This window comes from Chroicocephalus ridibundus, chromosome 8 (genome assembly GCF_963924245.1).
Source record: "Chroicocephalus ridibundus chromosome 8, bChrRid1.1, whole genome shotgun sequence".
In the NCBI taxonomy this organism is placed as follows: domain Eukaryota; kingdom Metazoa; phylum Chordata; class Aves; order Charadriiformes; family Laridae; genus Chroicocephalus; species Chroicocephalus ridibundus.
The window spans coordinates 6,160,142-6,184,914 of record NC_086291.1 but is presented as its reverse complement, the minus strand read 5'-3'; the positions used below and the strand labels follow the sequence as shown (position 1 = coordinate 6,184,914).

General features: G+C 60.2%; 1 protein-coding gene across 5 annotated transcripts; it reads left to right on the top strand.

The window, feature by feature from the left end:
* The first annotated feature begins 9,090 nt into the window (after positions 1-9,090).
* Positions 9,091-24,468, top strand: ACOT11 (acyl-CoA thioesterase 11). 5 transcript variants are annotated; one of them, XM_063344337.1, is made up of 18 exons: positions 9,091-9,241; positions 13,228-13,303; positions 14,842-15,040; positions 15,912-15,981; positions 17,908-17,958; positions 19,165-19,225; positions 19,457-19,558; positions 20,102-20,237; positions 20,513-20,669; positions 21,019-21,138; positions 21,230-21,374; positions 22,312-22,367; positions 22,499-22,565; positions 22,649-22,732; positions 22,844-22,977; positions 23,289-23,420; positions 23,503-23,629; positions 23,734-24,468. In XM_063344337.1, the coding sequence occupies exons 1-18, from the start codon at positions 9,219-9,221 to the stop codon at positions 23,878-23,880; spliced, it is 1,887 nt and encodes a 628-aa protein (XP_063200407.1). In that variant the 5' UTR covers positions 9,091-9,218; the 3' UTR covers positions 23,881-24,468. The 5 variants fall into 5 exon arrangements, with proteins under 5 accessions (XP_063200407.1, XP_063200409.1, XP_063200410.1 ...); XM_063344336.1 differs by lacking the exon at positions 9,091-9,241 and adding an exon at positions 9,313-9,400; XM_063344339.1 differs by lacking the exon at positions 17,908-17,958.
* Positions 24,469-24,773: the final 305 nt, after the last annotated feature.

Below are 24,773 nucleotides of genomic sequence, written 5' to 3'. Positions count from 1 at the left end.
GTGTCTCCGAAAAGCCGCATCTTCTGGTTTCTGAGCGAAATAATAACGAAACCAGGAGATTCTCATAAAGGAAATCAGCAAAGACAACTACTTTTATATCTGTGCTTAAGTATTTAGGTCAGTATTTTTAGAATAAATAGCCGTGGGTTGGTTCCTATCTTTTCACTTTCATTTTTCACACTTCAGCTTCATTTTCCCGAATCTGGTTATCCTGAAGCAGCAATTGGGTTTTTCAAAGCGCTCACACCTACCAGCGCGCTGACCTCCCTGCCTCCCATTTCTCCACTGGCTCCTCTCGCCCTTTCTTCTCCCCAGTCCTATTAGCGCAATTAGGGGGGGGCTAAACCCGTGTGCCCCCCCCCCCCAGCCTTAAAGATTTCCCCCAGGGCGGGTGAGGGAGAGGAGGGATGGGCTGCGGTGGGGCGGGGGGGTTGGCTCTGCAAGGAGGTGGTGGAGCTTCGCTGGTCTGAACTGGGAAGGTGGTGCTGGCCATGGACCACGATGGATGCGTGGTGGATCCGACCCCACTCCCAATGCCACCCGGCCCCTTCCCGTGCCGGGGAGAGCCCCCGGCTGCGAGCTGGGCGTTGCACCCTGCAGCCTGCTATTAAAAGCAAACCATCTAGAAGAGTCCTTCGGAGTGAAAGCGGCTTTTAAAGGAAACATTGGCAGAGTCTCGTTTGGCTGCAACAGCGCCGGCTTTGCTAACGGCCTCCAAAATTAGAAGAGGCTCAGAAACTTGGGATGGATGTTACTGCAGCAGAGCAGGGAGCCGGGGGGGGGGGGCGAGGGGGAGGCTGGAGCCAGCTCAGCCTCAGCTGTGCTTCCCCAGAAATCGGGATGCTGCTCCACAGACCGTCGATAAAACCTTTTTTTTTTTTTTGGCGGGGGGGGGGGAGAAGATAAGCGCACCGTGGGAACGGAGCACGGGGAGCAACGCACGGCCGGCGTGGAAATCCTGGGCACGCACGTGCGGCTGGAAAAAGCGGCGATCTCCGCTGTGCTAAACACGCTCCGCGGGAGCGACGGAGATGTGCCAAAGCCTCTTCATGACTTAGCTCCTAATAAACACGCTGCGGATGGGAAACGAGCCTTCGGCTTTCCCCACCGAGCGGGGAGCTCGCCCCGGCCATGCTCCAGCCCCATGAGCTGGGGGGGCCGGGGGACGTGGGGCACGTCCCTGCTGGTCCCTGGGGCCGGGCTCCTTCCATCCCGCATCATTCCTGGGGATGTTTATCCCGAAATAAAGCCCTCCTCCTCCCCGGCTCAACAGCAGCTTCACCTCCAGGAGTTATTCACAGATAAACTCCATAAATTTGGGGGACAGCCATTTTATCACTCCTGGCAGCTCCGTGCATCGCCTGCCACAAAGGTGAAGCCAAGGGAGCTGGGAAGGGATGGAAAACCAGCGCCCGGGAGAGCCGGAGCATCGGAGCACCCTGGCGCAGCTGAGGCCACGGATGGCCGCATCCTGCCCCGGCTCCCGCTGCCCTCCCGATGTTTCTGAGGCTTTGTTAGATGCGGGGAGGCGCGGGAGCAGAAAACCTCCTCCTCCCCGCCTTGCCTCCATGGATGATTTATTTCGACACGCGACTCCAGCCTGTTTTGCTGCATCACTCCAGGCGCTTTATTGCCTCCGGCCTGGGCTGGCGACATCCCCGCACCCAGCTCCGGCTGCCCGGCACCAGAAAGGAACCCTTGGCCCCTGCTGCCGGGGGCCGGTGACGGTACCCAAATGCTCCCAACCTCGGGTGGTCAGTTGGCCTTTCCTGACCTCCTGGAGCAGCTCCCCTTCTCACGACCCCTTCCCCAAACTGTATGTCCATCACCGCCCACTGGTCCATCGCTGCCCTTTCGTCCATCACTGCCCACTGGTCCATCGTTGTTTGCTGGTCCATCGCTGCCCACTGGTCCATCATTTTCTGCTGGTCCATCAGTGCCCACCAGTCCATCGCTGCCCGCTGGCTTCCACCCTGGGCTATTTAAGAAGCCCATCGCTGGGGACGATGCCCGTTTGTCAACGCATTGGGGCTCTTCTGCTGGCACACCACCTGTAAAAATAAACAAACGAAAAAAAATATAAAATAATCCATCCTTTATTTTGCCCTCGGTCTATTCATTAGCGAATGTTGAGCTATAACGGCCCCGGGAACTCCAGAAGGGACGTGGTCCTTACCCACAGCGGCCACGCAGGCAGCATCCTGCCGCAGACGGCCGCGGCTGCTGTCCCGGCCGGGCACGGACCTGTGCCGGCGGCATTCCCGCACAGCACGCCGAGCCCCCAGCCCGTCTGCGGGACCATTCTCCCACCAGGCACTGCTACCGCATTTCATTAAAATTTCAATTTTAATTTAGCCCGAACTATAGAATTTTTTTTTTAATTATTTTTTAAAATTTTATTTCCAGGTTACTGCCAGCCCGCTATTCCCTTTTCCCATGGGAAAGCCAAACCCCGGGGCGTGACGACTGCTGGTGATGCCGACGGGGAGGACGGGAGAAGGGCTCCCTGCCGACCAGGGCACCGTGCCCTCCCCTGGAAAATGACTCCCCCATTTCACAGCCTTCCCGGAGCGCGACGCAGCTGCCGAGAGGGGCTGGATTTGATGTCTAAAAATTTCCCTATCTTCTAATAACCCTTTTTTTTTTTTCCTTTTTTTTTTTTTTTTTTTTTTTTCCGCCGGCTGGGCGAGATTTCCACACCTCGGTGGCGGTGCCAAGGGCTCTGCACGGCTCGCATTCCAATGAACCCGGCGACGGTGGGTGCTGTGTCTCTCCCCCCCCCCCCCCCAACTCCTCTCCCACCCTCGGTTATGATTTTTTTTTTTTCGGAAGGAGCCATTCTCCCGCCGTTGGGGTTGGGGTTCCGGGGGTCCCGCGTGGCGTTGGGGGTTTCCTGTTTACCCGCCCAGCTGCGCCGGCGGTTGGAAGGACGTCGGTTGGCCGGCGATGCCGAAACATCACCCGTGCCGCAACCGGATCCTCGGCCGGCGCGGTGCTCCAGGCCTTCCCCATATCGCCCATTTTTTTTTTATTTTATTTTATTTTATTTTATTTTATTTTATTTTATTTTATTTTATTTTATTTTATTTTATTTTATTTTATTTTATTTTATTTTATTTTATTTTTTTATTTTATTTTATTTTTTTATTTCCTTTCATTTCCTCTCAATTTTTGTTATTTTTTATTATTTCATTTTTATTATTACTTATTATTTTATTTTATTTTTTATTATTTCATTTCGTTTCAATTTTTTTGGCCGCCGTTTTGCAAAAAAAACCCAAAAACAACCCCCCCCCCCCAAAAAAAAAACCCCGTCAGCGAAAGGCTTTTTTTTTTTTTTTTTTTCTTTTTTCTTTTTTTTTAACGAAAGGAAGACGGGAGCTGGCGGATGCTGCCCGCGGATAATTAATTAAATCGCGTAATTAACAACATCGCATTATTTATCTTGGGGGGGGGGTGTGTGTGGGGGGTGTCCCCATCATGACCAAGGGGCAGGGTGGGCAGCGGGGCCATGGGGCTGCCGTGCCCCCCCCCTGCGCTCCGCTCCCCCCCCCCCCCCCGCCGAGCAGCGCGGACGCGCTGCTCGGCGGGGGGGGGGGGGGGAGCGGAGCGCGGGGGGAGGCACGGAAGGGGCCTCTTGAAACCGCCGCGCCCTGATTGGCTGAGCGCTGGCCCCGCCCCCTCCTCCCCCCCCCCGCCGTGGGGGCCCGGGAGGGCTCCGTGTCCCCCTGTCCCCCCCCCTCCGGGCCCGGGGCGGGGCGGTGGGGGGGCGGTGGGGGGAGCGCGGGCTGCGCGGCCGCTCGGAGTAATGGCGCCCCCTGGCGGCAAACGGCGGCGGTAACACGCAGGACCCCCCCCCCCTCCTCCCGGTGTCACTGTCCCCGGGTGCCCCCCCCCCCCCTCGGGCGGCCCTGTCCCCCTGCATCCCCAGTGTCCTGTGCCCCCCCCGCAAGTGTCCCTGTCCCCCGGTGTCCTGTGCCCATGTGCCCACGGGTGTCCTGTGCCCTGGCACCCCCGCCGGTGTCACTGTCCCTATGCCCCCCTCCCCCCGAAGTGTCCCTGTCCACGTGCGCCCCCGGTGTCCTGTGCCCCTCTGTCCCCCCGGAGGTGTCCTGCACTCATGTGCCCCCCCCCCGGCTGTCCCCGTCCCCATGCACCCCCCCCCCCAGTGTCCTGTGCCCCCCTGGGGGTGTCCTGTGCTCATGTGCCCCCCCCAGTGTCCCTGTCCCCATGCCCCCCAGTGTCCTGTGCCCATGTGTCCTCCCAGAATGTCCCAGTGTTCATGGACCCCCCCCTGCCCCCGCCCCAGCAGTCCCTGTCCTCATGTACCCCCTGGGATTCCCTGTCCCCACAGATCCCCTTGGACTGTCCCTGTCGCTATGTACCCTCCAGGCCGTCCCTGTCCCCCTGTCCCCCTGGGTGTCCCTGTCCTTACGCCCTCGCCCCTGCCCCCCCGCCGGGACTCTCCCTGCCCTCGCGGACCCCTGGGGCTGTCCCTGTCCTCCATCCCTCCCCGCCCCGGCCACCAGCAGCAAGCCTGTCCCTTGGCACCTCCCCAACCTTCTCCAGAAGGTTCTGCTCCCTGCTGCTCCCCATCCCCGTCGTGGCCAGACACCGCACTGGTCCCCCACGTCACGCACCGTCCCGTTTGCCGACCGGCGTCCAAACCAACCGGTTTTGAATTAAAACTAAAATAAACCCTCGCGGGGAGCTGGATCCCGGCTTAGCCTCACGGCACACGGCCTCCCTCCTCCTCTCCGTGGCGGGGCGGGCGAGCCGGCCTTAGGAAATTAAGTAAATACCAATGGAGGGGTTGAAAAATAGGTTACCTTGTAAATGATTTTTTTTTGCCTGCAGCTAAAGAAAAATTAGCCTTCCTGCTGCCTTCTGCAGCCCGCGTGTTTGGGAACTTACCGGGGTGTGTGGCAGCCAAAGGGGTGGTGTGACAGCTCCTTGGCCCAGCCTTGTCAGCTTCCTGCCGAGCTCGGCTTTTTTTTTTGGTTTTTCCCTTTTTTTCCCTTTTTTTTCCCCTTTTTTTTTTTTTTTTTTCTTTTTCCCTTTAAATTCCAAGTGCTGCCAGGGAAATCTAGAGCTTTGACAGCTCGGAGGAGCCGAGAACAGGACTCTTGGCAGAGTGATGTGGCCTTGATCCTGCACCAGGAGCCGGGGGACACCCCCCTCTCTGGGGGACACCCTGGCTTGTGGGTGGCATCACCCCATCCTGCCGCCCCATCCCACCACCCTATCCCACCACCCCATCCCACCGCCCCATCCCATCACCCTTTTCCACCACCCCATCTTGTCACCCATCCCGCCACCCCATCTTGCCACCCCATCCCACCACCCCATCCCGCCACCCCATCTTGCCACCCCATCCCACCACCCCGTCCCACCACCCTGTCCTGCAGTGGGTGCTGCTGCAGCCACCCCGGGGTAGCAGCGGCCGTCGAGACGTAAGGGTCGGTCCCCGAGCGGCCGGGGGGGTCATCCTCCCCTGCTCTGGGGGACACGGGACCCCCATCCCGCGATGTGGCCGTGACGTGGCTCTCCTCCCCGGTGTTGCAGCAGCTCCTGATGCCGACACGAGGGTTCGATTTATTAAGCTGGTGCATTAGTATCATTATTTTTCCCCCTTTTCCCTAACAAGCCGTTTGCATGGTGGTGCCCGCCGGGATGCCCTCCCTCCTTCCCATCGGCACCCCGGTTTTGGGGGGCGTTTCCCGGGGAGAAGAGCCCAGCCGCCCAACCTTGGGTACCGCACCATCGTCCTGCGGGGGGCCGGGGGGGGGGGATGTGCTTGCTACCGCTGGATCCGGGGATGTGCTTGCCACCGCTGGATCCAAGGATGCCTGGAGCACCAGCCTGAGGCACCCCAAAAGCATCTCCAAGCCCCTGGCATCGTGGTCCCCTCGCGGCAGCTGCTTGGCTCGGTGTCCCCCAGCCCCGTCCCTGGTGTGGGACTCCTGGCCCCGTGGGGCTGCTGTGGCTACGCAGGTACCGTGTTGGCACTTGCAGCCGTCCCCTTAATAGCCAGGAAAACCCAAGTTTCAACAATAACTTACGCTGCAGCCCCTTTCTCGCCAAGCCGGCGAGAAATTTATCCTTCCAACTACTCCGAGAAGCGTTGAAACCAATAGGTCACTTCTTTTTTTTTTTTTCTCAGCAGTAATTAATGGTTTAATTAACACTCACGACATCCAATTCCCATTGCTTTGCCACGAGCAGGCTCTGCTGCCGGGGCCTCACCGCGAAACCCTCCGGTAACCAGGGGTGGAAAGGGTTAGCCGGGGAGCCGGCGGGAGCTGCCGGCTGGAGGCCGCCCATCTGGCCGGGATTTCATCCCAAGCTGGAATCTTCTCCTCCTCCTCCTCCCAAGCGAGGGAGCGAGCGGGTGGCAGCGGCGTTTCCAACACGTTTCGCAGCCTGCTCCGCTTTTGCACGGACTTGTTTGTGGCGCGGCGGCTTTTTAAAGCCGGGGGAAGAAACCGGGCGCCATGAGCGTGCCCCGCGCGCGGCCCTCGTTATTCACTCCTAACGATTTTACAGTGCTTTAACGCCGATCCCCGAGAAATTTTAGCCGTCCCAAGGAGAATAGCTGCTTGTAACCGGCTGCTAATTGCGAGTAGGAATGTCAATTAATTCATTTAGCTAATTATCCACTCTCTGAGCATCACGCACCAAAGAACTGTAAAAGACGGGCATATGGCGATGGATCGGAGGGAAGAAGCCGGCGCCTGCGTGCGCTCGCTGGGTGGCCGGCACCGGGCGAAGGCATGCAGTTTGCGCGAGAGCTGGAGCGATACGGCTGCCACGAGCCGTAATTACAGCATTATGTTAATTGGGCCCGAAAAACATCACCCCTTCTCCTCGCAACTTTTGTTTGGAGGCTTGAGTGCGGGGTCAAGCAGCTAAAGTGTTTCTAATTGCGCTGCTCCCTCTGACGCAGAGCCGGGGAAGGAATCGTTTTCCCTGTGTGGAGAACAAACCTCTTGATCCTCATCGCTGCCGCCTGCAGAAACAGTCCTAAGGAGGCAGGGAGAGATCCCTGACGAGCTTCCCGGCTAAAGGTGGGGAGGACAGAGGATTCTTGTTGCCATCTGGCCACCCATGAGCCTTCCAGGGCACCTGGGCTGCTGTGAGCATGGAGAAAACCATTGTGGTGAAAATTAATCTCCTTTGATGCCCCCTCAAAAGGAAAATGTTCTGAAGGAAATGTTCTTTTCCAAAATGATCAGAGTTGGTCGCATCTGGGTGTGTGAAGTTACCGGTAAGGCGTGGAAGAGGTTGTGTGGGGCAGAGCGGACGCCCCCGGCTAGGTCTCAGAATCACAGAATGGTGGGGGTTGGAAGGGACCTCTGGAGATCACCTAGTCCAACCCCCTGCCAGAGCAGGGTCACCCAGAGCAGGTGGCACAGGAACGCGTCCAGGTGGGTTCTGAATGTCTCCAGTGATGGAGACTCCACCACCTCTCTGGGCAGCCTGTGCCAGGGCTCTGCCACCCTCACAGGAAAGAAGTTCCTCCTCATGTTTAGGTGGAACTTCCTATGCTCAAGTTTGTGCCCGTTAGCCCTTGTCCTGTCCCCGGGCACCACTGGAAAGAGCCTGGCCCCATCCTCCTGACACCCACCCTGTAAGTATTTATAAACGTTGATAAGATCCCCCCTCAGCTGTCTTTTTTCCAGACTGAAGAGACCCAAATCCCTCAGCCTTTCTTCATGAGAGGTGTTCCAGTCTCCTCATCATCTTGGTGGCCCTTTGCTGCACCCTCTCCAGCAGTTCCCCATCTTTCTTGAGCCAGGGAGCCCAGAACTGGACAAGAACTGGACAGAAAGCCGATGAAGAACTGCAGATTTTATTCCAGCAGCTGAGCAGTGAATGCTCAGCGGGGTTGAAGTCCTTGGTCAAAGTCCTTCTTCCAGAGGGAATCTCCATCATGGTGCTGGGATCAATCACCCGGTGCCACGCTGCCTCCTCCATCCCCTGAAGGCTCCTAACCCTCGGTGGGCAAGCATCGCCCGGGGCTGGGCCACCAGCTCCACCCCTGCCCGGCCCAGCCTTGGCAGAGGGACCACCAAGGGGTCCCTCCTGCACCCGGCTCGAGGGTTTGGATGAGCTTTTCCCACTTCCAGCCAAAAATTAGGGTCGCTGAGGCCCCAGCGCTGCAAGGGGCAGCAGGTACTGCTGCTCCGTGCCCACCATAAGCATTTACTGGGTTCCAGTGCTTGGTTATGCTTATTTACCAAAAAACACAAGGCCTTATTTCCTGTTAAATTTGTTTAATTTTTTCACCTCTGGCTTTCCAACGGCAGCGCTTGTGCTGCCCGTGCTGGCGAGCAGCTTTGATCAAACGCGTGTACGTCGATTACCAAGGTTCACTTCCCAAAGCACGCAAATAAAATGCAAATAGAGCAACATCTCCCCCCCAGACCCAACAGGCTGCATCGTTAACGCGCTGACACGGCAATCTGCATTTTATTTCCTTGCTATAAAAAAAAAAAAAAAAAAAAAAAAAAAAAAAGAAAGGGTTTTATCACAAGCCCTGTTAGAGGGGCTTCAAAGGCAGCAGGGGCCAGGGGGTGGCCGTGGCGATTGGAATGGCTCCGGCGAAGTTTGCGGAGGCTTTCCCAGCCAGCAAGCCTGGCATCGGTGCCTGCAGCTCCGGGGGAAAAAACACATATTTTTAGGCAGGTTTAAGCGTGGGGGGGTGAGACCCTGGTGCTGACACGGTGCCGTCGGTACCGAGGGGGCTGGGGGACCCGCTGGGCACCCCCCTGTCCCTCGCTGGGGTGACGGGGGGGAAGAAGGGGTGATGCTTGGGGCTGGGGAGGGGACCCAGGACGCTGTAGCCAGGGAGAAATGAACGGAAAACCGCCGGATCCTGCCCCGCGGAGCTGTTGGCGGCGTGTCGGTGCCTCCCGCCGCCATCCCCGGCTCTGCCGCCGTCCCCGCACCTTGGCTCCTGCGGCGTAGCATCGGCCAAGGTGCAAACCTCCGGAGCGCCGGCCATTTTCCAGGCGAAGAGCAGATTTGCCAAGCGCTACCTTAAGAAAAAGTTGTGCGTGGCTATATTTAAGGAAGCGGGGGGGTGTGCGTTGGCCCCGTCCCAGGGCCCTGCGCCAGCCTCTGGCCTTGACGCCCGCGCCCGGTGCCGGCCGCGCGCGCGCAGGTGTCCGGACGTTTCTCCATCGAGCCAGCCGTCCCTTCGCCGCCGCCTGCAAATGCTCAGCTTCTTCTGGCTGAGGTGAGGGCCGGGGGGAGAGGCTGGGGACCATGGGGACAAGGCGGGGACACCCGGGGGCTGGGTGAGCCGGAGCCGGCATCCGGAGACTTCCATGCCCGGCAGTGGAGTGGTGGCTTGTCCTGGCTTGCATCGGCACCGTCAACACCAACCACCCCCCAGGTCTTTTTGGGTGTGCTGGGAGGGATGTTGGGGGGGGGGTTTGGCTTGAATCAGCCTTTTTTCACGTAAAGGGGGGGGCAGATATTTGGGAAGTGTGGGCACAGAGCTGCCGGGAATGCTAGTGTCGTGGGGAGGGCAGAAGGATGCGCCGGGGTTGGCTGGGGCAGCATGGGTGGCCGGATAGGGTGGGTGGCATGATGCTGTGGTGGTCTCCACTCTGGTGGTCTCCACCCTGGTGGTCTCAACTGAGGTGGTCTCGGCCATGGTGACCACCACAGTTGAGACCACCAGGGTGGAGACCAGTGCACCACCATGGTGTGCACCCTGGTGGTCTCCACCCTGGTGGCCTCAGCTGTGGTGGTCACCATAATTGAGACCACCAGGGTGAAGACCACCAGTGTTTAGACCACTGCACCACCATGGTGTCCGCCCTGGTGGTCTTCACCCTGGTGGTCTCAACTGCGGTGGTCACCATGATTGAGACCACCAGGGTGGAGACCACTGTGATGTTCACCATGGTGGTCTTCACTGTGGTGGTCTCTGCTATGGTGGTCTCCAACTTGGTGGGCTTGACGATGGTGATCTCAACCATGGTGGTCTTAATGCTATGGCAATCTCTTCCTGGGGGAAGCTGTGGGCGGCAGGGCGAAGGTGCTCGGGCTGGGCGATGCCGTTGTCCCCACGCTCCTGAAATTTGGCCCCAGCGGTGTTTGCAGCTGTTATGCGGTGACACTTGGCTTTGCTTTCCCCCTGGGCTGGAGGCAGCAGTGCCAGGGGACCTTTGTCTTCTGAAACACTCCCTGGGGAGACTTTGCCCCTGTGCTGGCAAACCGGCACCAGCCTTCCGGGAGCTGCGGGAAGCGGCTGGGCAGGGGCATGGATGGGGCTGGGGACTGCGGGCACGGCCAGAGCTGGGGATGCTTCACCCAGTGTTGAACCAAGTGTCAGAGAGGGACACAAGGGGGCTGGAAGGGAGCCCACTGTGCTCACCCCGAGCAAAGGTTTCCCATGGGTGGTGGATGTAAAACCAGAAGCCCCTCGTGAAGGGGACTGTCCTCACAGCCCCCCGCTGTCTTTGGCCCTCGGTTTGCACTTTCCTGGCCCCATGCCTTGCTTTGCTCCATGAAATCCTAGAGAAAGTGTGACGTGTGGTCCCAAAAATACCACTCACAGGGCGCCCTGGCCTTTCTTCTGGGCTCCTCCTGGGTTCCCACCGAGACCCGTCGCAGGGAGCTGCCGCACGTCCTCGCCATCTCATGACCTGGCAATTCGGTCCCTCTCATCCCACGGGGCCACCATCCTGATGGCTCTCAAAGGAGCTGGCACCTTGCACCCGAGCGAGTGGCAGGGGTCTCGTCCCGGGGATGGAGCTGAGCCTGGCCGGGCACGTCCACCACTGCTCGCCGGTGGGGTCCCACCAGAGGGGACATCTGCCCTTATACCAAACCTGCCCGTCCCATCCCCAGGAGCACTGGGGCTTTGCCGGTGCCGGCAGTGGGACTGGTGGGCCAGGTCTCGGGGGAAGGAGAGCCCTCGCTGCCCCGTCGAGACGGCGGAATTTCCCAAAGTAGGTCAGGTTAATTTTTTAACGCGTGCAGATTTGCTTGTTACCATGGATATTGCTCAATTATACACCAATAATCCCCCATGAGAACTTCATTCTCGCCGCTTTCCTCCCCCCGCCCCCCCCCCCCCATCTCCCCCTTTTTTCTTTAAATATTCCCAGGGAGGGATAAGGATGCCCCGAGGGGCTGGGATGGGGTTAGGAGACCAGAGCCAGGCGAGGGAGAACGGGGATTGGGTTTTTGGGGCTGGCTCGAGGCGTGAGGGTGCCCTGCTCGGCCCAGAGCCCCCCACGGCCCAGCACCCGGGACCCCCACCCTGGCTTCACCCTCATCCCTCCCTCCCATCCGCTGCTTGGGGGTGGCTAAAGCAAACATCCCGCTTCCAGGGGGGAGCGACCGCTCTCCTGCATCCCTTCCCAGCAGCATCCCGGGGGCTGCGGGACCCCGGGGGGTTTTGCCACGGAGGCCGCCCGCGGGCTGATGGTTCCCTGGTGATTTTCCAAGAGGCCAGCACCCAGTTCGGCAGCAGAGACCATCCCCGGAGCTTCGGTGCTGTGGGACACCCCCCTGCCAGGGTATAGGACAGCAGTGGGGTGCCACAGAGTCCCTCTCCCCCATGTTTTTGGAGCCATCAGGGTGTCTCCCCCCTCTGTGCCGCTCCCCCGGTTTGCTCTGCGGGCTTCTTACGCCTTCAGCAGTGCAGGAAGCGAGCGTGGCAAGAAAAATATTCTGCTGGAAGGTTTTGGTTTTTTTTTTTTTCTAATGCAAACTTTTTTTTTTTTTTTTTTGGGTAGAAGTGGGTCACTCGAGGGGTGACAGAGTAAGAGCATCATCGCCTGGGTACTGCATCCCGTTGCCATGGTGACCCGAGGGCTGCATCAGTCAACAGCTTTAAAAATGTGACAGTTGAGTGAGGCTGAAGACTTTAATGAGGACAGACACTTGCTCGCTTAGTTTCGATAACCGAATACTCTATAAATACCCACCGGCTGAATGGTTCCGGGTCTCTGGAGCATGTTTGCCATGTGTGGCCGGGGTTCTCCCCTTCCCGGGGCAGAGCCCTGCGCTCCGGGCTGGGAGCGTGGGCTGGGACCACCTTGGAAATAAGGGAGGGAAATGGATACAAACCAGGCAGCTCTTCTTTTTTTTCCCCTCCTCCTGCTAACCCAACCCAGGGGACAAGGTGACACGATTGCAGAGCCAGGAGCAGGTTTGGGTTTCCGTGGCCCGAGCCGCGTGCCCTCCGGTGTTGGCAGCTGTGGCCATGGGGTGTGACGGGGCCACCGCCACCGCCTTGTGCCTGCGATATAGCAAACCTGGGGAGCAAGCCCAGCTTGCTAAAGAGGAGATTAACTCTTGTGTTGGGCCAAAATTGGTCAGTCCCACGCCTCAGGGAAGGAGCTGCCGCCTCCGGCAACCTGGCAGGGATCCGCATGGGAGAGGGATGTTTGCCGGGACAGCTGAGGGCACGTCAAGGGCCCGTCGATGTTGTGTTTAAAAGCAAACTGTAAATATAAAGCCTTTTACACTTGTTTTTGCTGCAGCTCCCACGCTGCCTTTGCTTGCGATGCCACCACCGTGTCCGGCCGGGACCCGGCCGCAGTGCATGTGGCCAGGGAGCCCGCGGGGACCCAAGGGCACAGGACGCCCTTGGGGGATGCCAGGGCTTGGTGGCAGAGGGGCCGGTGCAGGGCACGGCGGTGTTGCCGGCGACGGGCGCTTCCCATTTGCTGCCCCCGGTACCACCCGCAGCCTGAGTCCTGCCCGCTGCCAAAAATATGCTCCCGGCTGTCTTGTGACCGCGGCGGGGTCACCGTGCCAGCCGGGGCAGCTTCAAGACACAGCCCGCTGTCACATGTAGCGACACGGAAAGTATTGACGGGGCGTCACCGGCCGAGGGATGGGCTGTGGCACCGCATCCTGGGCTCGCTCACGCACTCCAAAATAGCTGGGAGTTTTTCCATCACAGCAGGCGAGCACTGGACCTGACCCCCGAGGAATGGCAGGCGTGAGCCTCGGGTTCACCCTTCTCCGTTTCGGCTCCGGCAGCCACCCCGATAGGTGCTGGCGAGGGTCCAGTGGGTGGGGAGGGACGTCAGCATGAGGCGTGAGGACAAGGTGTGACAACCCCCTTGTCAGACGGTGGCTCTGCGTCATCCGTCACACACGCTGCCTTGTCCCGGCGGGGGGACAGCCACGGGCATCCTCCACCCCCGGCTCTGCCCGTCCTGCTGTAACCGCAGCCACTCTTCTCCTTTCCAGGTGTCTCTTAAAAATGGTCAAGGAGAATATTGTAGTCCCTGAAGAGATCTTGAGCTTCTGTTGCAATGGCCTCCAGGTACCCCTCCCTGTGCCATACAACTAACCCTGGGGCTCCCCGTTGTGCCAGTGGCTACTAACCAGGGCTGTGCCGGGCAGATGCCGCCCCGTGCGGGGACCTGCTCCAGCTGCATCCACTCCCCATGCATTCCCCATCACCATCCCTGGCCTCTTGCCGGCTACTGAAGGGTCAGGGCTGTTCCCACAGGGTGCCAGCTTTTTCCCTAAAATTGAGAAACGGCGAGCATCGGGAAAACACCCGTCGGGAGCTCCGGCCGGGTTGGCTGCTCCCTTTGCAGCAGGCGGCTTTGGAAGCTCTTTGCATTTCTGGCTCGTGCCCCAGAGCCTGCCGGCTTCCCGAAATAGCTCCGTGGTACTCGTGTAGGCACCTCGGCACGCTGGGAAACGGCCCGGGAGGTTCGCAAAGGGGTTGGGAGCCCACCGGAGGGGCTCTGGTGGCCGGGGATCCGTCTCGCCGTGGGAAGGGGGGGGGCCTTTGCCATAGGTTTGGTTTGCCACATTCACCGCCGTCTCTGCTAAGCCGACGTTTGTGCCGTTCCGGGGATGTCGTGTACCAGTAGCTATGGAAACAGAGGTTAGACCCGCTAGAGAAAAATGCTATTCTGAGAGGCGGTGAGCTCAGGGTAGTCGGGAAAGCTTCATTTTCGGCATAAACCCATCTTTAAAAGAAGCCGGGCAAACCAAAGGGCGAAGAAGCTGCTGCAGCCGGGCTCTCGCAACAAGTGCTGTGACCGGGAGCCGCGGTGGGAGCAGAAAGCGGAAGGAAGGGCTGTAACGAAGCCCAGACGGCTCCTCGTGTCTCCTCAATTACTCACCGGGCTAACCGAGTTCACCCCTTGTGTAACACGGCTCACTTGACGTCTAATCAGCTATTTTTCTTGCCGGCACAGCCGCAATACCAGCCTCCCCCCCCTCCACAGCCCATCTCCCCGCGGGGCAGGGAGCAGGCAGGAGCGGCTCTGTGCCCGGCAAACTGCGAATAAGGAACATATTTGACTGCGCAAACAACCCCAAACCGAGGATGCTTCACACACACACCCCCCCCCTCTGCTTATAACAGCCAGGAAAAACTGCTTTTAGTGTTTCCTTTGGCAAAGGGGGGTGCTGGTGGAAGGTGCGGAGCATCGCTGCCTGCCCAGCCCCGGGAGCAAGCCCCGGGAGCACAAAACCACCCTTGGCTCCCGCACCCTAAAAACGAAGCTGTCGGCAGACCAAAATTCCTTCCCAGAGAACTGATTGACTTTGGGAGGGGTTTTTGCACGGTTTTCGGGAGGAAGCAGCGGGGCTGGGTGATAAATGGCCTGGAAACCTGCGGCGATCACCCACGGAGCTCCTTTTACAGGGATTTTTATTTTTTTTCCTTCTGGCTGCGGGCATCACATCTTTGGGAAGGGCTGGGTGGGTTTTGGTGGCGGCTGGGGCTGTGAAGGCCTGGGGGGTCCTGCTGGGTCTGTGTGGGGAGGGGGCTGCGTGGGTCACCATTTTCTTGGGGGTTTTTCCTCCCGTTTGGGTAAAATGGAGCTCTCATCCCCACAGGGCTCGACCTCTCCGCCGCGTGCCCGGGATCCAGGGGAGCGGGAGGAGGCACCGGGGGCCATGGCGAGCCCCTCGCCTCCCCGCAACCCCACGGAGGTGCAGATGAGCCAGCTGGTGCTGCCCTGCCACACCAACCACCGCGGCGAGCTCAGCACCGGCCAGCTGCTCAAGTGGATCGACACGGCCGCCTGCCTCTCCGGTAAGCCGTCCTCTCCCACCGGAGCCATCATCCCGCCGCCCCGGGAGGGAAGCGACATGGTGGTGTCCCCATGAGCCGGCTCATCGGCGGCGTGCCCGGCCGTCCAGCGCCGTCCCTGGGAGCTGACGCCAGCTGGGGACCCGCGTCATGCCATTTTGCTGAGTAATTAGAGAGCAGGAGGAGAAGGGGAGGAGACGTGCGCGGCAGCATGCACGCTTGCTCGGGCACAGATCAAAATCAACGCCTGCTTCTTCCCAAACGCTGGCCTTTTCCATGCCTGCTGTGCTGGTCACCGGGTTGGTGACGTCCCCGGCATCCCGGCAGTGTCCGGAGAGATCTGGACGGACGGATGGGGCTGCGCTCCCTCCGCTCAGCAAGGAGCGATGGAGCTCGCTGAGCACGGGGAGTTTATGGCAGGAAAATGGGTACAATTTTCCAGTTTGAGGAGGTTCCCAGTGCAATTGTGCAGTCTGAGGTTCCCAGAGTCCCAAGGGAAAGCCGGAATGGCAAGACGGCTTTACAATATTTGCTGTGTACGGGGAGCCGGTATCAGCTGCCTCTGCATCCCCGCCGTGGCTGGAAGCGTGGAGGGAAGGCAAACAGCAGGGCAGCGTCCCCCCCAGCTACAACACACCCTCCAAACCCCTAAACATCTGCAAACCCACACTGATACGGCGTGGAGAAACCCCAAACTCCGCTCTCGGCCCCTGCCAACGCGGCGGGCGGGCACGGGCAGGGAAAGGGACGCCAGCCAGGGTGTCACCGTCATGGCCAGCCCGGGGGACAGGGGAGGGCGGAGGAGCGTGCGTGCCCCTGGCACGCTCGGCGGGTTGCCGCAGGTAGCTGATGCAGTTTGTTTCTCCTTTTCCAGCCGAGAGACATGCTGGCTGCCCGTGCGTCACGGCTTCCATGGATGATATCTATTTTGAGCACACCATTAGGTAAATACTCGGCTCTCCAGCGGGGCATGCGTGGGGATGGATGGGTTTTTCCCATCTGCCGGGTGCAACGTGGATGGTGGGGCTGGAGCCGGGACAGGGAGCAGCGTGTTTGGGAGGGGAGGAGATGCAGTGGCGATGCCAGGGATTGAGGCTCCGGCTCCGTCGCGGGGCTGCGGACCAACCGTCTGCTCTGATTTATGCGCTGTCTGGTCGCCTGGGGAGCTCCTGCTGGGTTGGCTTCCCGGTATTTTCCCCGACCTCAGCCCCTCCCTGGCTTTGTTCAAGAAACAGCTCTGACTTTGTGCTCTGGAAAACTTAAATCTTGCAAATCCGTGCCTCTGTGGAGGCCGTGTGGGTGGCTGGCGTGCGGTGGGGCTCACCCACCCACCCACCGGGGGCTGGGGACAGTGGGACCTCCTTGCACATCCCTTTGTGAGATGCACTAGGCTAAGCTTTCCCCGGCCAAAATCCCCTCCCCAGCTGGTCCTGGCCACCCCTGGGTGCTGCCCCCATGGAGGTGCCCAACCCCATGGACGCAGCCGCTGGGGACAAGGTTTCTTCTGACCTGGGGGACACCCACCCTCCCAGGGGTCCGTCCTCGTCCACCGCAGCTCCCGGTATTGAGACCATTCCCACCAGGCACAGGCCTTATGTGCCTATGGTGGTTCTCCTGCCCTGCCACCCCCGGTGAGCCCAGCTGCTGCCACCCACTTTTACTCAGCTCTCGGAGACCCACCCCGTGCAGGGGGACACCCATCTGCTCACCCACTGGGTACCATCTCAGGGGGCTTGGTGGCTGTTTGGCACAGGGTTTTGGTGCCCAGCAGAGGGGTTTTTGGCACCCCCCGTCCCCTGGGGACCTGCTGGCAGAAGGCTGGCCCTGCCCAACAAGCCGTGCCATATGGGATTCCTGTTGCCTGGCAGCCCACCACCATGGAGGGGACACGTCTGCCCCGGGGACACATGTCTGCCGGCTGAGGACAGAGACCAGTCCGGGCACCCGGGGCTGGTGCTGGGGTCCCAGGCTGTCGGCTGATGTGTTTGGTGCCAGGAAGCCCAACTTGCTCTTGGGTTTCACCAAAGAATCATAGAATCCTCTAGGTTGGAAGGGACCTTTCCGATCATCTAGTCCAACCATCAACCTAACTCTGACAAAAACCGCCACTAATCTAAACTATAGTGATCGTCCGTCATCCCCAGGAAACGCTAAACTCCCACTTTCTCCCTCTCACATCGATGTCATGGTGCTGGCGGGACGGCAAGCCACTGGCAGAGGCTGGGGTCCCCGTTGGGCGGCACCACCGGCATGGATGCCCTGCACCAAGCCGGCTCTGTGGGTGCTGTGCCTGGCGCCGCACGGCTCCAGCTCCCGGGAGAGCTTTGCCTTGGAAGCTTTTCCTCGTGGGTTTCGGGAGTGGGAGGATGGACCCGAGCCATGTTCCAGAGCTTTAAATCAAGCCCTGCAAAGCATTTGCCCCTCCTTGGGGGTGAGCCGGGCACCGCTCCAAGGGGTCAGGGAATTTGTGCTGCTCCCGGCTCAGCTCCCGCTTGCTGTGGTCCGGCTGAATGCTCTGTGCATGGGGCCTGGCGGGGTTTTTCCTCGGAGCTGTGGGAAGAGCTTAGGGTGGTGGCTGCGTGGGATGCTCGCCATCCCTCAGCCCTGCCGCGTGGAAGTGCAGCCTCCTGGGAGGGTTGCACGTGGGTTCATGCGGCTTTTATGGCACCGGCTTGTGCCGTTTGGTACGGAGAGAGAGGATAAAGCATTTTTTGGGATGTAATATAGACAGCCAGGGCTGCCAACGTGCCTGCCCTTGCACGCCCCTCGCTGCAAACCCACCTGGAGCATCCGTGCTCCAGCCTCGCCATCCTACCGCTTCCTTCATCTCTAACCCTCTCCCCCCATCTTGCTTTTTCTTTTCGCACCAGCCAGCCGTATATAAACCCTCCTGGGCAGCGGGACGGGAAGAGCGGTGTCTGGTACGGACGTTTGCAGCCCTAGAGCAGCCGGCCTAACGCAGCGCTGCCGTGAGTTGGGAGCATTAACCCCACTGACGCGGCACGGCCCGGGGGGTGCACGCAGGCTGCCCACGTAACCCCGCTAACGTTTCGGCATGCCGTGGCGGCACAGGGTCCGTGCCAGAGGATGGCTGGAGGCACCGTCCCAGCCTCGCACCCTCCCTGCTCCAGCCAGGGCCAAGGTGCAGAGCGTGTGGAGTAGCCGAGATGATGATGGTTGTTTGGAGCCAGAAGTCGTGGGGGGGGGCGAGGGGGGAGTTACGGTGCTGAAGCACACGCTGACTCTTCCTCGCTTCTGGTTTTGAGCCCTCTACGGTGCAAACCTGCAGTAGCGGTCCTAGGGTTTATTTTTCCACTGAGTTTCCTAGCATTGGTTTCCTTTAGGGGATGAGGAACATTCCTGATTTAATAATGCATTTGGTAAAGACTCTGTTTGCTGTCAGTGTCGCCAATAAGCTGCATTTGCTCATTTGGTCGGTACCAGTCTGGATCAGGTCAGGCTGCAGACCTGAAGCTGTCTGCGTGTTTACTCTGAAGCCTACTGAAGGCGCAGAGGAGAGCTCCTGGACGCTGCGAGCAGCAGTTTGCTGCCAGCAGATGTTTCATGTGAGAGATGGTGCGAAATGCCACTGGCCGGATCCTGCCTCCTGCCGTCTCCCAGTATCCCAAGGCGTCTGTTGCTGGGAGGCACTGGAGAGGAAGAGGGATGGGAGCAGTCAAGATGCCTGAAGCTTTGGAGCTGCTGCCACCGCTGATGGAGGGCCCAGGGGGAGACCCCATGGGTGCCCCCGTTGTGCAGGACATCTCATGCGAGGCTGGAGGAACTGTTTGCTCTGGCAGGAGCGTGCATGCCTGCATGGCGGGGGGTGCAAAGCAAACATCGGGCACCTGCACCACCTCCCCCGCCCCGACCTGGGACCTGTTTGCATGCAGCTGCTCGGGGGTGACATCTCACCACCGGGCTGGACACCCGCGGGCTCCCACGAGTGGGGGTATCTGTCCCCATGTCCTGCCGGCTGTCTTGGCATGTCCCCCCTGTCCCACCACCGCCGTGGGCAATGAGCCACCTGCGTGGGGAGATGCTCAGTGCCGGCACGCGTGCGGGATAACCACGGGCCGTTGTCCCCCGCTGATCCCGGTGCGCTTTCTCCTCTTTCTGTTTTTCAGTGTGGGGCAAGTTGTCAACATCAAAGCCAAAGTGAACCGAGCCTTTAACTCCAGCATGGAGGTTCGTCTGCCGCCCCCCCGCCACCTTCACCCCAGCCCCTGTCCCCCCTTGGCGCGTGCCCGTCCCCACCAGCCACGTGTGCCCGTTCACCGCCACCAAATGCAAAACACCCAAATCCTCCCGCGATTCCCAGCTTTGATCCCGCGTGTCGGCCCCCTCCTGCTGTCCTTGGAGGGATGCGGGTCCCCGGGGAGCGGAGCCGGCTCTCAGGGGTGCTCTGCCCTCTCCCAGGTGGGCATCCAGGTGAGCTACGAGGACCTGTGCAGCGGGAAGCACTGCAGCATCTGCAAGGCGTACGCCACCTTCGTGGCGCAGGGACCCTTCGGCAGCAAGGTGAGCGGCGGCCAGCGGCTGCGGGGGCTCAGTCGGCCCCCGCGCAGAGGCAGCCAGGGAATGTCCTCTCTGGGGAGAGCTGGGCTGGGATTTCCATCACGGCATGCGCCGTCGCTTCGTGGCTACCTGCACACGATGGGGTCTGTGCTCCCTTATCCCATGTGTGTGGGGTGCACGGTGGGATGCCGGGGCTTTCGGCTTGCTCTGGGCCCAGAGGGCAACCACCCGCTACTGCTGCCGTCCCCTCCTCTGTGCCCGGGGAGGGCAGGGATGTCCCTCCCTGCCAGCACTGCAGGATTGCTCCTTCGCATCAGTGCCATCCCTGCTCTGTGGCACCTCCCAGGGGATCCCTATCCAGCTGAAGGAGTCATTTGCCCTCTGGCCCCTCCGTGAGCAGCTGTAACACAACCCAGGGGGAGCGCGGCTGGCTCCGACACACGTACGGTGGGACACACGGTGCTATAGGAGCGCATGTCGGCGGCCGAAGGAGCCCTGCCTTCCCTGGCAGCAGGACTTCACCCTGCCCGTGTCCCCCCTTTGCAGGTGAAGCTGAAGCCGCTGACCCCGCAGACGGAGGAGGAGAAGATAGAGTACAGCATCGCCGCCGAGCGCCGCCGCATGCGGCTGGTCCACAAGGACACCCTCAAGGACCTCCTCACGCGCAGCCCCCGTGAGACTGGTACCGTGTCCCACAGCCGGGGGCTTCCAGCCCCAAAATAGCCCCGACAGCCACCGGTGACACCATCCTTCCTCAGCGGGATGCGTGGCGGGGGTTTAAGGGTAGTTTGGGGATGCCCTGGCCGTGGAGGGGGGTGTCAGCCCCACCATCCAGCACCCCCAAACTGGGAAGGGGGGTTGATGCAGTGGGAGGGTGGACGTGAGGACAGGAGGTAAGGGGTCTGTGGGTCCCACTGGCCACCTGGCATGCTGAATCCCATGCTCCCCCCATGCCAGAGCTGGAGACGCGGGACGGCAGCGTGGCGGTGCCGGCGGAGAAGACGCGGGTGGAGAGCGTGGAGCTGGTCCTGCCCCCACACGCCAACCATCAGGGCAACACCTTCGGTGGGCAGATCATGGCCTGGATGGAGAATGTGGCCACCATCGCAGCCAGGTGACCCGATGGGGATTTGGCAGGGGGAGATGGCGTGCCTGGAGGGGACACACAGCCAGGGCAGTGTCCAGCTGGGTTGGGTTGTAGGGACCCTCCAAAGGGACGGTCCCCAGCACATCACCCTTGGGTGATGCCGTACAGCGAGTCCCATGGGTGGATGGCGCTGGAGGACCCAAGGAAGGGTTCACACTCACCACACTCTACTTATTGTCCCTCTCATGGCTGGTTTTGGCAGTTGAAATCCAGGGGTGACATTTTTTGGGGTATCCTCGGCTCTGGCTGGGACAGGGAGGGTGTGTGGGGCTGCCAGGGTGCCGTGGCCGGGGGGGGTGACACCTGTCCTCCGCAGCCGACTGTGCCATGCCCACCCTACGCTGCGGGCCATCGAGATGTTCCACTTTCGGGGACCATCGCAAGTCGGGGACCGCCTGGTGCTCAAAGCCATCGTCAACAACGCCTTCAAAAACAGGTGGGTGCCAGTGGCCAGGGGTCCCCATCCTGCCCTTCCTGGTGGCTCTCCGCACCCTCACCCCTTCTTCTCTGCTCCCCGCCCCCGCCAGCATGGAGGTGGGGGTCTGCGCCGAGGCGTACGGCCAGGAGATGTCCATCAGCCGAAGGCACATCAACAGCGCCTTCATGACCTTCGTGGTGCTGGACCAGGAGGGCCGGCCCCGCACCCTGCCCATGGTGGCACCCGAGCCGGGGGTAAGCACGGGCAGGGCTGGCTTCTCCCCACCGCGGTGGCCCCCGGGAGTCCCCGCTGAGCCCTGAAAGGCTCTCGGCTTCGTGGCAAAACAAATGCAGTTTGATGACGATGGAAATCAAATTGCTCGGTAGCAAGCGTGAACGAAATTGATTGCGCGGTATAGCTAACAATAAAATAAACCACTTGCCCGGGCAGAAGTGGAGACGCATTAGCCATGCAAGGCTTAACAGAATGTTGCCTGCAAGTTTGAGCTCATCTTTTCTATAATTTAGGGGAAAGAATGCAAAGCTTTTAGGTTGTTTTTACCTTTCAAAGCACCCTGATCCATAATTTCCTTGGGTCCGAATATTTAAGACAAATCTGTCACGCGAGACAGATTTAAGAAAAACTTGTCTGGGGACACTTTGTAGCATGAGCAAACGAAGGCGTCACCTTCCCCATGGCTGATCCGTGCCCACCTACCTGATTTTTTTAATGCCTTAAAACTAGGACTCTTCTCCCACCCTTGGGAGAGCATCTCATGGCCGGAGCCAGGCTCCCTGAAACCGCTTCTCCGCCTGCCTTAAAGCACTGTGCTATTGCTCTCTTTGAAATAAGCTGCTTTTTTGGGGGGGTTTTTGTTTCTCGAGAGGAGAGGTTTGCATGTGGCAGGGGACGCAGTTCGTGTTTCGGCGGCTGTTTGCAGCTCTGCAGCCGCAGCAAGGGTTTTTCCCTCATGCGCCGGTGCCCGTCGTGTGATCCCAGTGAGCGACGGCGATGCCGGAATGGCTCACGGTTGATCACTAACCACCGCTGCCAGCGCAGCCGGGCCGGCAGCCGGCGAGCGCAGGGGCTTTTCCACTGCTGAACGTTTTGCCCCCTCCCAAAAAGATATCTGGGGTTCCCCCCTCCCGCCTCATTTTGCTATTGACCCAATGTGCTTCTCCCATTTATCAGGAAGGAGAGAGGAGGTACAGAGAAGCCAGCGCTAGGAAAAAAATTCGGCTGGACCGGTAAGCAGGAAAAGCAAGTGGGATGCAGGGATGGAGGACGGAGGAGAGGGGGGGGCTCGGCACTGGCGCACAGGGACAGTCTGTGGGTGGCTTTGTGTCCCACCCTAAGGGAAATTGTTCCTTCCCTGCAGAAAATACGTCGTCTCCTGCAAACAGACGGAGGTGCCGCTCTCCGTGCCCTGGGACCAAAGCAACAAGGTAGGATGCTCCCAAGGTAGGGAGTCGCTGCCTCCTGTCCCCCCCCGCCCCAGCCCGCCCCTGATGCGCTGCCCCTGCCCCAGGTTTATCTGAGCTACAACAACGTCTCGGCGCTGAAGACGCTGGTGGCCAAAGCGAACTGGGCGCTCGCCAGGGAAAAGGAAAAGGTACTAAACCCTGCCCCGTCCCCCCGCGCTGCTCCTCGCCCCCAAAGCGGGGGCAGCCGGCGGGCTCGGCGGTGGCGAACGCGTCCCAGCCCCTGCCCTGTGCTCCCCGAGGTGCGGATGTACACGCTGGAGGAGGACAAGTTCCTCTCCTTCCGCATCGAGATGTCGGTCCACATCGCCGCCAGCCAAGCCTTCTCCCTGCTCTCCGACCTGCGGCGCCGTCACGAGTGGGACAGACACTACGCGTGAGTGCTGTGGGGCTTCCTGGGGGCACCCGGCCCCTGGCAAAACCCACAACCTTAAATTTTGTGGAGGAACATCCCTTTGGGCTGTCCTGGGAGCAAGTGTGTTGCCCTGGAGCCATGATCGCTCCTAGAGACCTTTCACTGTGCGTCCCTGTCCCGGCTTCGCCTGGGCTGATGATGGGTGCTGCAGAAAACATCTATTTTGGGCCCATCAGAATATTTTGGGTGTGGCAGTGGGCTGTAAACGTGTAAGCCCCCCGATGCGGGGGCCACAGCGGGGTTTCTCTGACCAGTCCCCTCCCGCCTCGCAGGAGCGCTGAGCTCGTCCAGCAAGTAGACGACGACGACATGATCTACCACGTGGTGAGCCAGACGCTCAGCCACGAGAACAAGCCGCAGGACTTTGTCATCCTGGCGTCCCGACGGAAGCCCTGCAGCAAGGGGTAACCATCCCCATCCCCGACCCCGACCCCCTGCTCCTCGCCGGCTGCTCTGCGCCGGCTCACCGGGCTCTCTCCTCCCCAGGGACCCCTACGTGGTGGCCTTTCGGTCGGTGACGCTGCCCACCCACCCAGCCAGCGCCGGCTTCACGCGGGGGGAGACGCTCTGCTCCGGTTTCTGCATTTGGCCGGAGTCGGAGGAGATGAGCAAGGTGGGATGCTGCGGACGTGCCGCGGGGCCGTGCCCACCCGCACCCCACTGCGGGGGCTCTCCTATCCCCACATGCCCCTACTCACCATCTCCCGTGCCTCGCAGGTGGCTTACTACAACCAGGCTACGCCGGGGTACCTCAACTACGTCACCACCAACGTGGCAGGACTGTCCTCCGACTTCTGCGCCACCTTCGAAGCCTGCGAGAAGTTCCTGCTGAAGAACAAGGAGGACCTGATCATGCGGCTGTAGGCCCTTTAGAGCCGCGGTACCCGCGCTGACCGACGGACGGAGGGACGGACGGACAGACAAGGGGCACCTTGGTGCTGGAAGGGGACATGGGACGGTGGCGCCCAGGCCCTGCCTCCCCAGGGGCTCCGGCCTGAGCGAGGTCCCGGGTGCTGGGGTGGAGGGACATCACTGCATCGCCTTGCCCTTTGCACTGACGCGTCATGTCTTTTCTTCTTCCTTTTCTTTTTTATTTAGAAATTTTATAAGCTGATGTACAGGACTTGGTTTTCTAGTTCACTTTGTGCTACTTGAACCTTTATACGATTCAAAGTCTTCCTAAAACAGATTGGTTTTTTTTTTTTACACACTTTCTTTATGGGGGAAACTGGTTCCCTGCGAGGCAGCAAAGGGGGAAGGGGGCAGTGATATGGGGAGGGTGCCGTATCCCTCCCTGGGGTGGGGGGGGGCCGGTGGAGCATCCCGCTCCCCCCATGGCCGCCGGCTGCTGCTCCTCTTCCCGGGCAGGGCTGGAAAACAGCCCCTGCTCCCGGCGGGCTGACATCCCACCCCACGGGGCTGTGGAAGGAGAGGCAATAAAAACGCATTAAAAAGAAAAAAAATATCTCTGTGTACTTTGGGTGAGTGTCTGCTCCGGGGCTTTGCTGTGCCTGGCTGGCAAGCGTGGGGTGGGGGTCCCTCATCCCCGTCCCCGGGTGCACCAACACCTTGAGCCGTAAACCCCAAACTGCCTCAGGGGCGCTGGAAAAGCAGGAAAAAAAAGACAAACTCAAAGTTTGTTTCCATAATTCTGAGCAAGGCTGCCGAGGACGTGGGGAGAAGGTGCAAAACCCGGAGCCCCAAAGGCTCATACCCATCCCTAATTGCCCCGAGCACTAATGACCTGAGTGCCCCCA